General features: G+C 35.8%; 1 protein-coding gene across 1 annotated transcript in view; it reads left to right on the top strand.

The window, feature by feature from the left end:
• Positions 1-2,095, top strand: part of LOC145269182 (uncharacterized) — a 99,676-nt gene extending 97,581 nt beyond the window's left edge. Inside the window, exon 4 of the mRNA XM_080124792.1 lies at positions 989-2,095. Coding sequence (XP_079980918.1) covers positions 989-1,875 — 887 coding nt within the window. The 3' untranslated portion in view covers positions 1,876-2,095. The remainder of the gene's footprint in view (positions 1-988) is intronic.
• Positions 2,096-13,749: the final 11,654 nt, after the last annotated feature.

The raw sequence follows: 13,749 nt of genomic DNA, 5'->3' as shown, positions 1-13,749 counted from the left end.
ACTTAAATCTATGCAAACAAGTTTGAATTACTTCCTGTCGTTTGTTAGGAAAATAGGAAATAACACTATATGACTAACAAAAGAAAAACATGTTACATCGACTGTTAAGATTAATTGGTCGGACCTATATCTGAGCGAAGCCATAAGCTTTTTAAACAAAAAATAAATCTATGCATAGATGAGAAAACGAAATAAAACAAGCCAGGAACATTTTCCGTGGTATAGAGAGCCAAGGTATAAGTCAGTTAATGACAGTGGTCTGACTTGTCAATAGAAAAAAAAAATCACCCAAGCATTTATGAAACTTCCTCAAAAGTCAGCTTATCGTGAATGTCAATTTTAGGATACACAGCCTTAACTTATATATATATGCTATCACTGACACTGAAAAACATACTGATGTGCAGTCTAACATATTGTAAAACCTTTTCATGTGAAATGTATTTTATGAATAGATAAAAACAAACATTTTACTGACAACTGTTTATGTATATTTTCTAATCTTAGGCTTAATAAATTGAATAATCATTGGAATAATTGTCATAAACGCATATGACTAATGTACTTTTGTGTGCAGATGACTAATACACTCATGAGCTTTTATTAAATGCAGTATTTCAGGCATGAAAATTATTAAAAAGGAACATATTTTTAATGGGACGAACATATGAGACCCTCATTCTGGCCTGGAAAAATGGTCAGTTTTGTAAAATTATTAAAATACAAAGAAAATTATATTGAACTGAAGTTTTAAATATCTGTATACATAGTGTTATTTTTAGTAAGGTGTAAATATCTTGTAATGTTGATAAACAGTCACTGATTCATTATTTGTTGTCGAATTTGATCGATTTGTAGATCTTATATATGAATTATCAATTTTCAATTATATTTAAAAAAAAACATAATTTATATTTATCATTTAAACATGAAAAATTTATAACTTTTAAACGAGCTACTAATTTTTAAATTAATAAAACTTAAATAGGCATCTATTCATCCTGTCCATTCTTAAATAGAAAAAATCAGAAAAATATAAAGAAACAAATTCAACTAAGAATAGTAAATATATACACTTTGAAAATGAACACTAAATCAGATACTCGAGAAAAACCTTATTCATGTGAAGTATGTGGTTATTTTTTTACGAGTAAATCAAAGTTGATAATTCATTTTCGAACACATACTGGAGAGAAACCTTATTCTTGTGAAATATGTGGTTGGTCTTGTACACGTAAACAAAATTTGATCATTCATTTGCGAACGCATACTGGAGAGAAACCTTACTCTTGTCAACAGTGTGGTTCTTCTTTTTCACATAAACAAACTATGTTGCAACATATTCGAACACATACTGAAGAGAAACCATATTCTTGCGAAGTATGTAACTCTACTTTTAGAAGGAAACACCACTTGGTCATTCATATTCGAACACATACTGGAGAGAAACCATATTCTTGTGAAATATGTGACTCTTCTTTTACAAGGAAACGCTGCTTGGTCAATCATATGCGAACACATACTGGAGAGAAACCATATTCTTGTGAAATATGTGGTTCTTCTTTTGCAGAGAAACAAACCCTCTCACAACATGTGAGAACACATACTGGCGAGAAACCATATTCATGTGAAGTATGTGGCTCGTCTTTTACAAGTAAACACTACTTACTCATTCATATGCAAATACATACTGATGAGAAACCATATTCTTGTGAAATATGTACATTTTCTTTTAAAAGGAAACGCAGCTTGTTCATTCATATGCAAACACATACTGAAGAGAAACCATATTCTTGTGAAGTATGTGGCTCTTTTTTTACACTAAAACAACACGTCGTCCAACATATGCGAATACATACTGGAGAGAAACGATAGCCAAAAAGAGTCGCCAGAAATGCACAAAGAACTTTTATTGCTAAAAATTGGAAGAATGGGCAAACCAACAGCGTATTTTCTGGATGAATTCACCCAGGACTATATAAAAAAGCCCTCCATAAACTGACTGAAAAAAGGATCGCTGCACTACGACCAGGAAATAATTATAATGGCTTACCAAGATCAATGCTTGATGACAAATGCTTTAAAGAAAATGAGTTGTCTATATAGGGTATTCAGACATATGGAAATATATTTAGCATAATCTATCTCTTATATCTATAATAAAAGTGAGAATGTTTGCGTGTGTGTGTGTGAGGTAGCAAGAGAGAGAGAGACAGAGCGAGAGAACAATTCTCAACCTATATATTCAACAAATTTTTCATCTACAGATTTTAAAATTTGTATATAGGGTATTCAGACATATGGAAATATATCTAGCATAATCTATCTCTTATATCTATAATAAAAGTGAGAATGTTTGCGTGTGTGTGTGTGAGGTAGCAAGAGAGAGAGACAGAGCGAGAGAACAATTCTCAACCTATATATTCAACAAATTTTTCATCTACAGATTTTAAAATTTGTATATAGGGTATTCAGACATATGGAAATATATCTAGCATAATCTATCTATTATGTCTATAAAAGTCTAAACACTGGCAGTAAGTGCAGATTCTTTCAGACAGAAGTGGAGAGTATGCGGCACCTGACATCTACTGATGAGACGATCACCAAAATGCCTCCTATATCTACCTGACATCTAACTGTAAAGTTCGACACAATGGAGTGTGTAAATATCTCTACTGGACGATCAGCAAAAATCTAAATATTGAATGCAGCAGCAAATATTGGGAACATATACCATAAAGAATAGTCAGATATAAGTCAAATGCCATCCACTATCACTATCCAATTCCTATAGCTATGTACATAGAAAACGGAACCATAAAACCTGACATAGTGATATGAGATAAAAAAAGAGAAAGAAGCAACCTTAGTAGAAGATATTGTCTCTAATGATGCTGGATTAGAAAGAGCTGAAAGGAAAAAATAATGAAATACCAAGATCTTATGACATGAAAAGAAAGTAGAATCTTAAAAAGATATCTACCATTCCAGTTAATATAGGAGCAACTGGACTCATGTTAAAGAATTTCAAAAACTACCTAATATACCTGATGAACCAAGTGCAAAGGATATTCAAGCAATTGCACTTAAGGGGACTGCCAGAGTTTTAAAAATACATCTCGGTTGGAATATCTGAGTTAGTGGCTGAATGTTTGGCATCTGGTGGGATGCCCCATCTCTATCTTTAACACACTGATGAAAAAAAATTTTAAAAGAGATAACCCATATTATTGTGAAGTTTGTGGCTCTTCTTTTTCACAGAAACAGAGATGTTTCAACATTTGCGAACAGATACTGGAGAGAAACTAATAATGCTGGCTTACACAGAGCTGAGAGGGAAATGATTACAAAATACCAGATTCTTACGTATGACATGAAAAGAAACTGTAATTTTAGGAAAATCACTATCATACCAGTAATTATAGGAGCAAGCGAATTTACAAAAAAAGTATATTAAAAACTACCTGAAAATATACCTGGTGAACCAAGTGCAAATAAAAATTCAAACAATTGCACTAAAATGAAAAGTTAGAATCTTAAACTGATCTCTCAGTGGGAATGTGTAAAAAGTGGATGAATGTTTGGAATCTGGTAGGATGCTCCATCTTTGACCTGAAAAAAATCATAAGAAAAATAAAAAATGAGAGAAACCATATTCTTGTGAAGTATGTAGTTCTTCTTTTACACTTAAACAGAGTATGTTACAACATATGCAAACACATGCTGAAGAGAAACCATATTCTCATGCCGTATGTGGCTATTTTTTTACAAGGAAACACAACTTAATCATTCATATGAAATACATACTGGAGAGATAGAATACTTTTCTTAAGTATGTGGCTCTTTTTTACAAGGAAACAATATTTGGCTAGTCATATGCGAATGCCTACTAGACACCATCCTCAAGTATTTAAAGTCTCTCTATACAGGGGTTTGCCAGAATAACCTAGCATGACGATAATGTCCCCTAGACCAAATATTCAAAACCACATATTATTCACAGCCCAAATAAGATCTCACTATCGCTAACCCTAATTAGCTTTTACAAGGAACGGTGCAACCTTTCCAAGTGATGTTACCTCAAATAATAGCACGAAGCTGGATACTCCACTAGACTAGATAAATTCTTGTCCTGGAACCCAGTAAGACCAAGGGACTAAAATAAAAGATATAGTGCAAGATATGAAAATGGTTAATTAGGAAGAGGAAAATTATGTTTCTTTACTAACTCAGTGTTTGAGAGATAAAGATGTTTAATGGAACATTCGAATATCTATGTATCTCATATAGAGTTCAAGTGTTAGCCTCAGGCAGTGTGCCACTTAATTTCTGAGAACTTCGACTGAAGTAAAATAAAACAAAAAGAGAGAAAGAATACTTTTCTGAAGTATGTGGGTCTTCTTTTACAAGAAAACAATATTTGGCCAGTCAATGCCTACTAGACACTATCCTCGAGTGTCTAAGGTCTTTCTGTACAGGAGTTTGTCAGAACAATCTGGCATGAGGATACTTTTTCCATAGATGTAAACCCTGACCAAATATTAAAAATCACATAGTATTTGCAGCCCAAATAAGATCTCCTCATTACGGCTACCCCACAGCTTTTCCGAGGAATGGTGCACCTTCTCCAAGTGATATTACCGCAAGTAATAGCACGAAACTGGATACTCCACCAGACTAGATAAATTCTTGTCCTGGAATCCAGTAAGACCAAGAGACCAAAATAAAAGGTATAATACAACGTATAAAAATGATTAATTGGGGAAAGGAAAATTATGTTCTCAATTCTTTACTAACTCAGTGCTTGAGAGATAAAGAACTTAAATGGAACATTCGAATATCTATGTATCTCATATAGAGTTCAAGTGTTAGCCCCTGGTTGTGGGCTCCTTGATTTCTGAGAACTTCGACTGAAGTATATTTTACTTCAAAAAAAGAGATTTCAATTATACCAATCATTATAGGAGCAACTGGGCCTATGAAAAAGAACTTTAAAAAGTATTTAGCAAGTATACCCGGTGAACCAAGTGCAAGTGAAATACAAACGATTGCACTGAAAGGAACGAGTAGAACCCTAAAAAGATCTCTTGGTTCGACTCACTAAAATGGGGGTTAATGTTAGACATCTCGTTGGATGTCCCACCCCTTAGAAGAAAGAAATGAAGAAAAATGAAAAAAAGAGAGAAACCATATTCTTGTGAAATATTTGACTCTTCTTTTACAATGATACAAAATATGTTGAAACATATAACAACATATACCGGAAAGAAACCATATTCTTTCAAAATATGTTGCTCTTCTTTTACAAGGAAAGAACTTATGTCACAATATACGCAAGTGCATACTAAAATGAAACCATACTCTTGTTAATTATCTTTGTCGTCTTTTTATAAGGAATCCAATATGTTGCATGCGAATACTTATTGTAAACGAAATCATATTCTTTTATAAAGCTTTTACTTTTAACAGACATACATTATATACTTCTTTCTACCAAATAAGTCTTATTCTAATGCTACAAAGTAATTATATATTATTTTAGTAATTTTATGTAGCAACACATTTCGAACACATATTTTTCAGTGGGTGACCGCCTTACACATATGCAAATACATAATCCTGTGAAATGTTGGTACTCCTGCAGTATTTTACCCACCGATTTCCCGATCTTAGCCGAGCGTTGATCGACATCCGTCAGAAAACGCCGGAACATGGCGAGCGGTACGATACTCTATCAGCCAATCAGGGCGCTTCAAACGAACGCGCAGCAGACGAATAATTTTCGTTGAAATTACACACAAAAAAAAGCTATCGGAAAACAAAATGAACCAAAAAAAAAAAATATTCAACAAAATAAATTTATTTTACTTTAAAAAAACTTACGGTAAGTGTTTGTGATTTATTTTATCCAAATTTTTTGTATTAATTTTATCCATTTTGTTGTGTGTGTGTAATATATTTTCCTTGTAATGTTGTTGCTATTCACATACTTTTAGCGTTCTTGCACCCTAGCTCCGAATTCTTGGCTTTCGTCGGCGTTAACGCCGAAAGCGTTCGTCAACGCTCGGCTAAGATCGTGAAATCGGTGGGTAAAATACTGCAGGAGTACCGAAATGTTTGCTTTTTTATACAGAAATAAAATTTCATCATTCATGCGAAATGAAATATGTAACGCTGCTGTTTTAAAAGCAATTCAATATGTCGCAAAGTATAAGGAGACTAGAGAAAAATCTAATTTTATTTATTTACATGAATATTTAATATGAAAGGATACTTGGTTGATAAAAAAATTTTGGACTTCGGATGAGCATTAGATGTGCATGTAGTCTAATGATGTCCTAAGAAGAAGTGTTTTGACTGGTGTTTTGAACAGGAATTGCCTGTTTCAGCGATATAGTTGTCCATCTATTGCCTCTACTCTATATGAATTACAGTTATTTTTTTCGGACTGTTGCTTCCCTCCACTATTTTGTAAGGATTGGATGGCTGGACTCAAACATTATCCCCGATGTTGACGCCTTTCAGCCCTTAACTTGTTTAATGGTATCAGAGCCTCTTTTCTTGTTTTCTCCATACTTTATCTTAATTTTTTTAATTTGACAGCTGACACTGTTGACCTAGTCGTTCTACCAAAGAGTCTTTGTGCTGGGTTTGTGATTAGTCCTTTTTTTACATGGTAGTCACCACTTATCAAGGTCTGGGAGCCACTTGGGGATAAGGATTATTGCGTGTACAATAATCAATGGGATAATATCATAGTAATTGTTAGTAATGGAGATTTGATGAAGTGTCTTACTTAAGGAGGCGGTTCATCAGGAATTTGTTTATGTTGTCCTTTGCTTGGCGATTTGCATAAATTCACCTTCTCTCGATGCTTTGCATTTGCAGGAGAGGTGTGTGGTGATTTTTGCTGCTGCTTCGGCAGCACCATTTACTTGTCTCTTGTAAGATGATATTGTTTCATGCTTGAACAGCCATTTCCTTACAAATTTTCTGAATGTGATGAGAATTGAGGACAGTACCCCTGGAATTCCATGGCGTGCGAAATGCGCTTTCATGCATTTAATCATTGTTTCTGATGTGCGTGTACCCAGTTTGTCAGTAAGTATGCCCCCTGTGATCAGATAGCTGTTCCCTCCCTATGATAGGTTTTCTGGGACTCGTGTTTTGTTTTCTGCTTCTGATGGCTGATCAATCAATCCAGCGTAGCCATAGCTGAGTTTGTAGTGTAATTCAAATCTTGTCGGTAGCTGAGTACTTGATGCTTTGCCAAGGCTATCAAGGGTATTTTATTCTGACGCCATCACTAGATGGGGGTGCCTACGGCTTGAGAGAATATCATCTACCTTCGAGAGAAGGATAGACTGTGCCAGTTTCTCAGCCTGATATATTACCTCGCCTTCCCAAATGGTGACCCATCTCGTACTGGCTAGGCTTAACATTGCTTATCTTTGGTGATCTGGCAGAACCGGTATGTCAAGGTGATTGTACCGTATATGCTAGCTGATGGTCTGCATAAGTTGTATATCTTTGTTCAGCATTTGATAGTGATAGTGCAAATACAACAATTTGTCAACTTGTGTTACCTCAATATACCAGAAATGTCAGAACTAGGTATAACAAAAAGCACGATAAAAAAAAAGTTGAATAGTTTCCAGAATTACAAAACGCCTGGCATATGCCACCTATCTAATTTATGGCTTAATTAACAGCACTTCATAATGGTAATAGCAATTGCTATAACAAAGTATTGAGGAGTAAAGGGGCATGGTAAACTCTAACACCAAAAACAAGTTAAACAACGCTACAATAAGGACCCACTTGCTGTCCCATTACAACTTACAAGATTTTCACTTGCCTGGTACTTGACAACATCTAGCTACGCCTCCTTTTTTGAATATACATGAAAAAATTACAAGTTAGAGTAGAAAGAACAGTTTAGACACCAAGAACCAGTTGTTGAATAATAAGATCATCCTTGAGGACTGTGATAAAGGGAAAGGAACCTTAGCATGGCTTGGATTGAAAATTCATATAGTAGTGTGTCTCACACGTGGCCACTCTGGTGCTTTGATTCATAAAAATATCAATCCAGTAATGAAAGAGGCCCTGGCTGTATATATAAAAATGTTGCAAACAACAATGGAATTTAACTTCACTAATGGAACTGTAAAAATCTTTAACATCAAAATCGAAAGGAGAATCATCGTAACACATAGCATATCTTTTCGCCTGACGATTAAACCTTTAAGCAAGCTACTAAAAAATCCAGATGGTCGACAATAAGATAATCCTTGAGAACTGTAAAAAAAAAGGGGATAGGAACCTAAGTATGGCCCTGGCTGTATATATAAAAATGTTGCAAACAAAAATGGAATTTAACTTCACTAATGGAACTGTAAAAATCTTTAACATCAAAATCGAAAGGAAAATCATCGTAACACATAGCATATCAAAAAAGCCAGAGTGACCAACAAAACCCGAACAAAAATGTCGACCACCGTGGATTAGTTCAAGTTGTATATCAGCTCAGATGCTGAATAAAGTCGATGCCTATAGGTTGTTCATAACTCCTTCAGAGATATTAATATCAGAATATAGTTTTTTTAGATTAATGTGCATCTTTATAAGTTTCTTTATAACTGCAAAAAGGTCAAACGGAAAACTAACATCCTGATGAAAAAACTGACATTAAAGACGCAGAAGAGCAGGAAAAATAAAAAAAATATTTTGAACAGGGGAGACAAATTCAATTCTGCATGCTAGGATGAGAGAAGAATTGGTAGTGAATATATACGCCGTATCAAGAAAATCTCTAAAACAGCCTATGACGAAAAACAATATCACTGCCATTAGCCACCTGGCTATGCCAGTGATAGCATGTAATATTAACATTGCTAACTGGTCACAAATGTATGTAAACGGACTGAACACTAAAACGTGAGAAAATCTTGGCTCTATACATAATAACATACAAAAATTAGAGTGTGTCTAATCTATATCTGGCCAGAGAAGCAAGAGGTCTGGGTGTCTAAAAAATTGATCATCAGCACCATGCCATTGTCGTGAGCACGATATACCTGATAAGCTCCCAAAATACAAATCTGAAAGTAGTGCTCCAACATCAGGAAAGAAGAGCCATCAAAACTACGTGCATCATGAAGATGGCAAAACACTTTAGCCAAGACTGTCTTCTAAATATTACAGAATCTTAAAACAACAAACCTTTGCAAAAAGAGTCTCCAAAAGTATATCAAGAACTTCCACTGCAAAAAAAAAATGGGAAAATAGGACTACAGCATGCCAAATAAATTCAATAAGGACTATATTCATAAGAAAGGTTTTATCGACTCGCTAAAAAGGATTGCTCCACTATAATAAAGAGATGATTATATTGGCTGCCTAAGATCAAGTTTTAATGACCAGTTCTTTTCAGAAGGTGAGTGGTCTTAGCAATTACAAATCCAAGTACTGCCATTCAGAAGTAGAACGTGTGCGCTCCCTAACATCTAACTATAACGTTCTGCTAGAAGACGATGACTATATAATGCTACACAATTGAGTGTTAGAATAAGATTTTGTCTTTCGATTCTATAATATCTATTGGTAAAGGTAAAACTCTGGAGGGAAGAAGAGATACTTCGTTTGTATTAGTCTTTTGTAAATTGAATATAAGCCATATCTCACTAGATACTTGACAAAATAAAAATTAAACAACAATTTATTTGGTTTATTTCATAGCGCAAACGTAATTGGACGATGGTGCATGTTAAAACCAAATCCCTTACATTTGAAAGCGTTACAAAATGTTTTATATTAAAGTACATATCTAAATGTTCACATTAACATTACTGTAGATGTCAATCGATGGGAAAGGTAGATTGAATCTGCTGATGATGATGTTACTTTTCGAGCTGCGAAACAAATGCAGAGAATTTAATATCAGGTAAGCATATTGGTAGTGAAGTTAAATTCAAGTGGGCCATCTACTGTGGTTAGAAGCTAAGAAAAAACCGTTCTTCACCCATGGAGTATTGTTGCTCTGGGGAAAATGGCTTACCATACAAACGTCCTCGTGTATGTCTGTCCTGTGAGTTGCATGCGTTAAAAAAGAAAGAAAGAGTTCATCATGGCGGCCGTTATGTTTTGTAGTGAATGTAGTCTCGCGAGATCACGCGCGCGTACCTTATAAAAATAGGACACTTGTCGGTGGCAAGGAAGAAAGAAATCATTTGACATTTGGGAAACGGCAAAATCAATTACGAGAATTTGTGTAAGCAGTGATTTTTGCCTGTTGATCGATCGCATGAAATTAATATTTTTTTTGTTTCTGTTCTTTAATAGATCGGCTGAAAAGGTCAGGAAAACTGTCGGTATTAATTTTATAACCAGAATCGTCTACCTTGTCGTGAGCACGATATACCTGATGAGCTCCCCAAATACAAATCTGAAAATAGTGCTCCAACATCAGGAAAGAAGAGCCATCAAAACTACGGGCACCATGAAGATGGCAAAACACTTTAGCCAAGACTGTCTTCTAAATATCTAAACAGTGATTGAGATGGGTAGTTGAGTTTAAGGGAAATTTCTGACAAGACGCCAATCTTCAGATTACATAGCAACTACAGAGGATGCATAAGGGTTGGATGAAGACAAATTATACACAACTATATCATGTGCTTTCATCCATATCAAGCCTCTTGGAATCTATAAGCCGACATCTATGTTTATCTACTATCAAGTTAAAATGACGTAAGAAATCGGCACATTGTATAGGGAAATTTGCTAGTACAATAATATATATGAAACTTCGATGTAAATATCTGTGGAAGCATGCTGGATGGCTTGAAAAGACACCACACTATTTTTAATATCTGGTCCTGGTTTAGTTTAAATGGAAATATCTTAATGCAAGGGTACATCATCTACAGACTGATGAAACCCAAGTTCTCTCAGTAGGTATTCAAGTTCAAGTTTCAGGAATGATGAACCCCACATTTCACACAACAAGCGTTTCCCCAATGTGAGTTCACCTACGAATTTGAAACTTTGATGTGAAAATATTGAAACACAACGATAAGATTTTAATTTTTTTGCTGTCACAAGTCACAACAAACATCTATATCTTTCCTACGTCACTTGATAACCAGTGATAGTTTACTTCCTGATCCTGAGAAGGTAAAAGCCATAAAAGAGATGCCATGCCCGATAGATGTTAAAGGATTGCAACGATTGGTTAAATTCGTGAATTACCTGGCAAAATTCCTGCCACACATATCTGACGTGATGGCTCCAATTCAAAATTTAGCCATGGACGTGGTCCCAAATTCGTGAAGAGCTTTTGTGAAAATTAAAAACTTAGTGAGTTAGGCACCAGTATTAAGATACTATGACCCCAACAAATCTTTGGTCATTCAATGTGAAGTAAGTGAGAAGGCTATGGGGGCTCCAGTACTGCAAAAGTCAACCCCTAGCCTATATCAACTGCGCGCTGACTTACACAGAAACCCAACATGCACAAATTGAAAAAAAACTGCTAGCAGTAGTCTATGCTAGTGAGAGGTTTCATTAGTATACTTTTGGTCGATGGATAACAGTACTGACCGATCATAGGCTATTAGAACGATCATGAACAAAAAAATGGGGAAATGCCCAAAACAACTGCAAAACATGCTAATACGACTACAGGCTTATGATGCTACCGTTCTATACCATCCGGGTAAGGAGATGTTCCTTGCAGACACACTATCAAGAGCATGTATCCATGGAGTGAACAGCATTATATACATGGGGTCAATGCGTTTTGGGATCAGCCCAGTTAACAGGTATTATCCCCCCTAACATGACCCTGATATAAATAGGAACGCACATGGAATATTAGCAGTAGATAGTAAAATTTGGAGGAAGCTTAGTAGTCAGTCAGACTTGATCAGAGATAGAGTTAAATGTATATACACTGTATATATATTTGGGAGCAGATGCACATGGACGAGCTTGAAGAGATGATCACATAGAAACCATTAGAACACACCTACACACCCGTTAGAGCAAGACAACACAGACAAGGTTATATAGCAAATATTTAAGAAGGCACGACAAAACATCAGAAGTGAAAGGAATTATATTTTTATCTGCAAAAGCTTGATTTGATTATTGTTATTTTGAGGCAGTAACAGCCGAGGGATACCATGGACTAAGCAGTTTGTGATGCCCTGAAACAAGCATTCACTCTCATGTAAATCAATGACTCATCGAAAGAAAACTGAATTTGAAAGATGCTTCTGACTTAGCTCTGTTATGTCACTTGCATCGATGGGAGTTATCCCCCTTTGTTCAATATTTAAAATGTAAACTCTCGGACGTGAACGTGAATAAACGAGACTTGGGCGGTCGGCCATTTTGGGTCCCAACGATGATTTGTCTTGTCCTGTTGTTAATGATATAACTATATCAAAAACATGGTGTCAGAACAATGGATTTACTAACGAATGTGAGCAAAATACGGGGAAAGACTTATACTAAATACCGAGCCGAAGAGATGTTAAAAAAAAAAGAAAGTGAAATTCCGTAAGAACTCCAGTATGAATAGCCATGTGAGCCCACCAGAACCCTTTCCGTTCGACCAACCCGAGTAATAGAAAAATGGATACGACAGTTCAACCGTTACTGTACAGTGTCAAGCCTTGATGAAAAACCAAGTCCTTGTCAGGTGGACACCTTAATATATTGTATGGGTGATAAAGCTGAAGACATTTTTGCCACATTCAAACTTGCATCCGAGGAAGCCCAAAACTTCAATATAGTAGTAGCAAAGTTCAATGACCATTTCAAAGGTGACACGAACATAATTTACGAATGGGCCAGATTCAACCGAAGGTGTCAAGAAGAAGGAGAGTCCATTGATTCATTCATCCTGAATCTCCATACACTAGTTAACCATGAAGTCCTTTCTAACTAATATTCCTGGTGAAGCAAGTGCAAAAGAGATCCAGACAATTGCACTTAAGGGAACAATGAGGATACTAAAAATAGCGCTCGGTTGGTTTCAATAAAAAGCAGGGGAATGTTGGCGGCTGATTTGGCTGCCCCATACCCAGCGTTACAATCTTCAAAGGAAGAAAACTATTTAAAAAAAAAAAGCTAAAAACTGCAATTTCTGAGACCTTCACAAGGAATTAATTCGTAACAGAATTATAGTTGGGTGCACACAGAGCAACATCAATAGACTGTGGGTTTAGTGAATTCTTAATGGGTCGATGCTTGAGGACAAATGTCTCGACCCCCCCCCCGGATCTACTAAACTCCAGATGGCCCGATCTTGACAGTTTTAGATAGAGGGAAAAGAACCAGAAGGCCCAACAACGACCCACGCACTGCCTATAACAGAAAGCTAAAGAGTTACAATCACTCGAAAATGGAACACGAGTATGGGTCAGAAGCTCCAACCTTCCAATCAAGGAAGGCATCTTTGTTGGAACCGCAAACACACCAGGTTCCTATATTCTACAGACCAAAGAAGAAGGGATAATAATCCAAGGCAATAAACAACACATCATACCCAAACCACCAGAAATAGTCGAGGCTCACAAATCGGAGTCCCATGAAGACAGTCATCCACCAAGGGAAGAAACCGTCAGAACAACATGCCCCACTCTCACCTCTCAAGAGTATACAACAACCAAATCTGGACGTCAGTCAAGACCACCTATCAAGCTAGATCTATAATATATATAAATTTTAAAAAAT

Source organism: Euprymna scolopes, chromosome 45 (genome assembly GCF_053919585.1).
Source record: "Euprymna scolopes isolate OS-2025 chromosome 45, ASM5391958v1, whole genome shotgun sequence".
Classification (NCBI taxonomy): domain Eukaryota; kingdom Metazoa; phylum Mollusca; class Cephalopoda; order Sepiida; family Sepiolidae; genus Euprymna; species Euprymna scolopes.
This window is presented reverse-complemented; position numbering and strand designations above follow the sequence as displayed.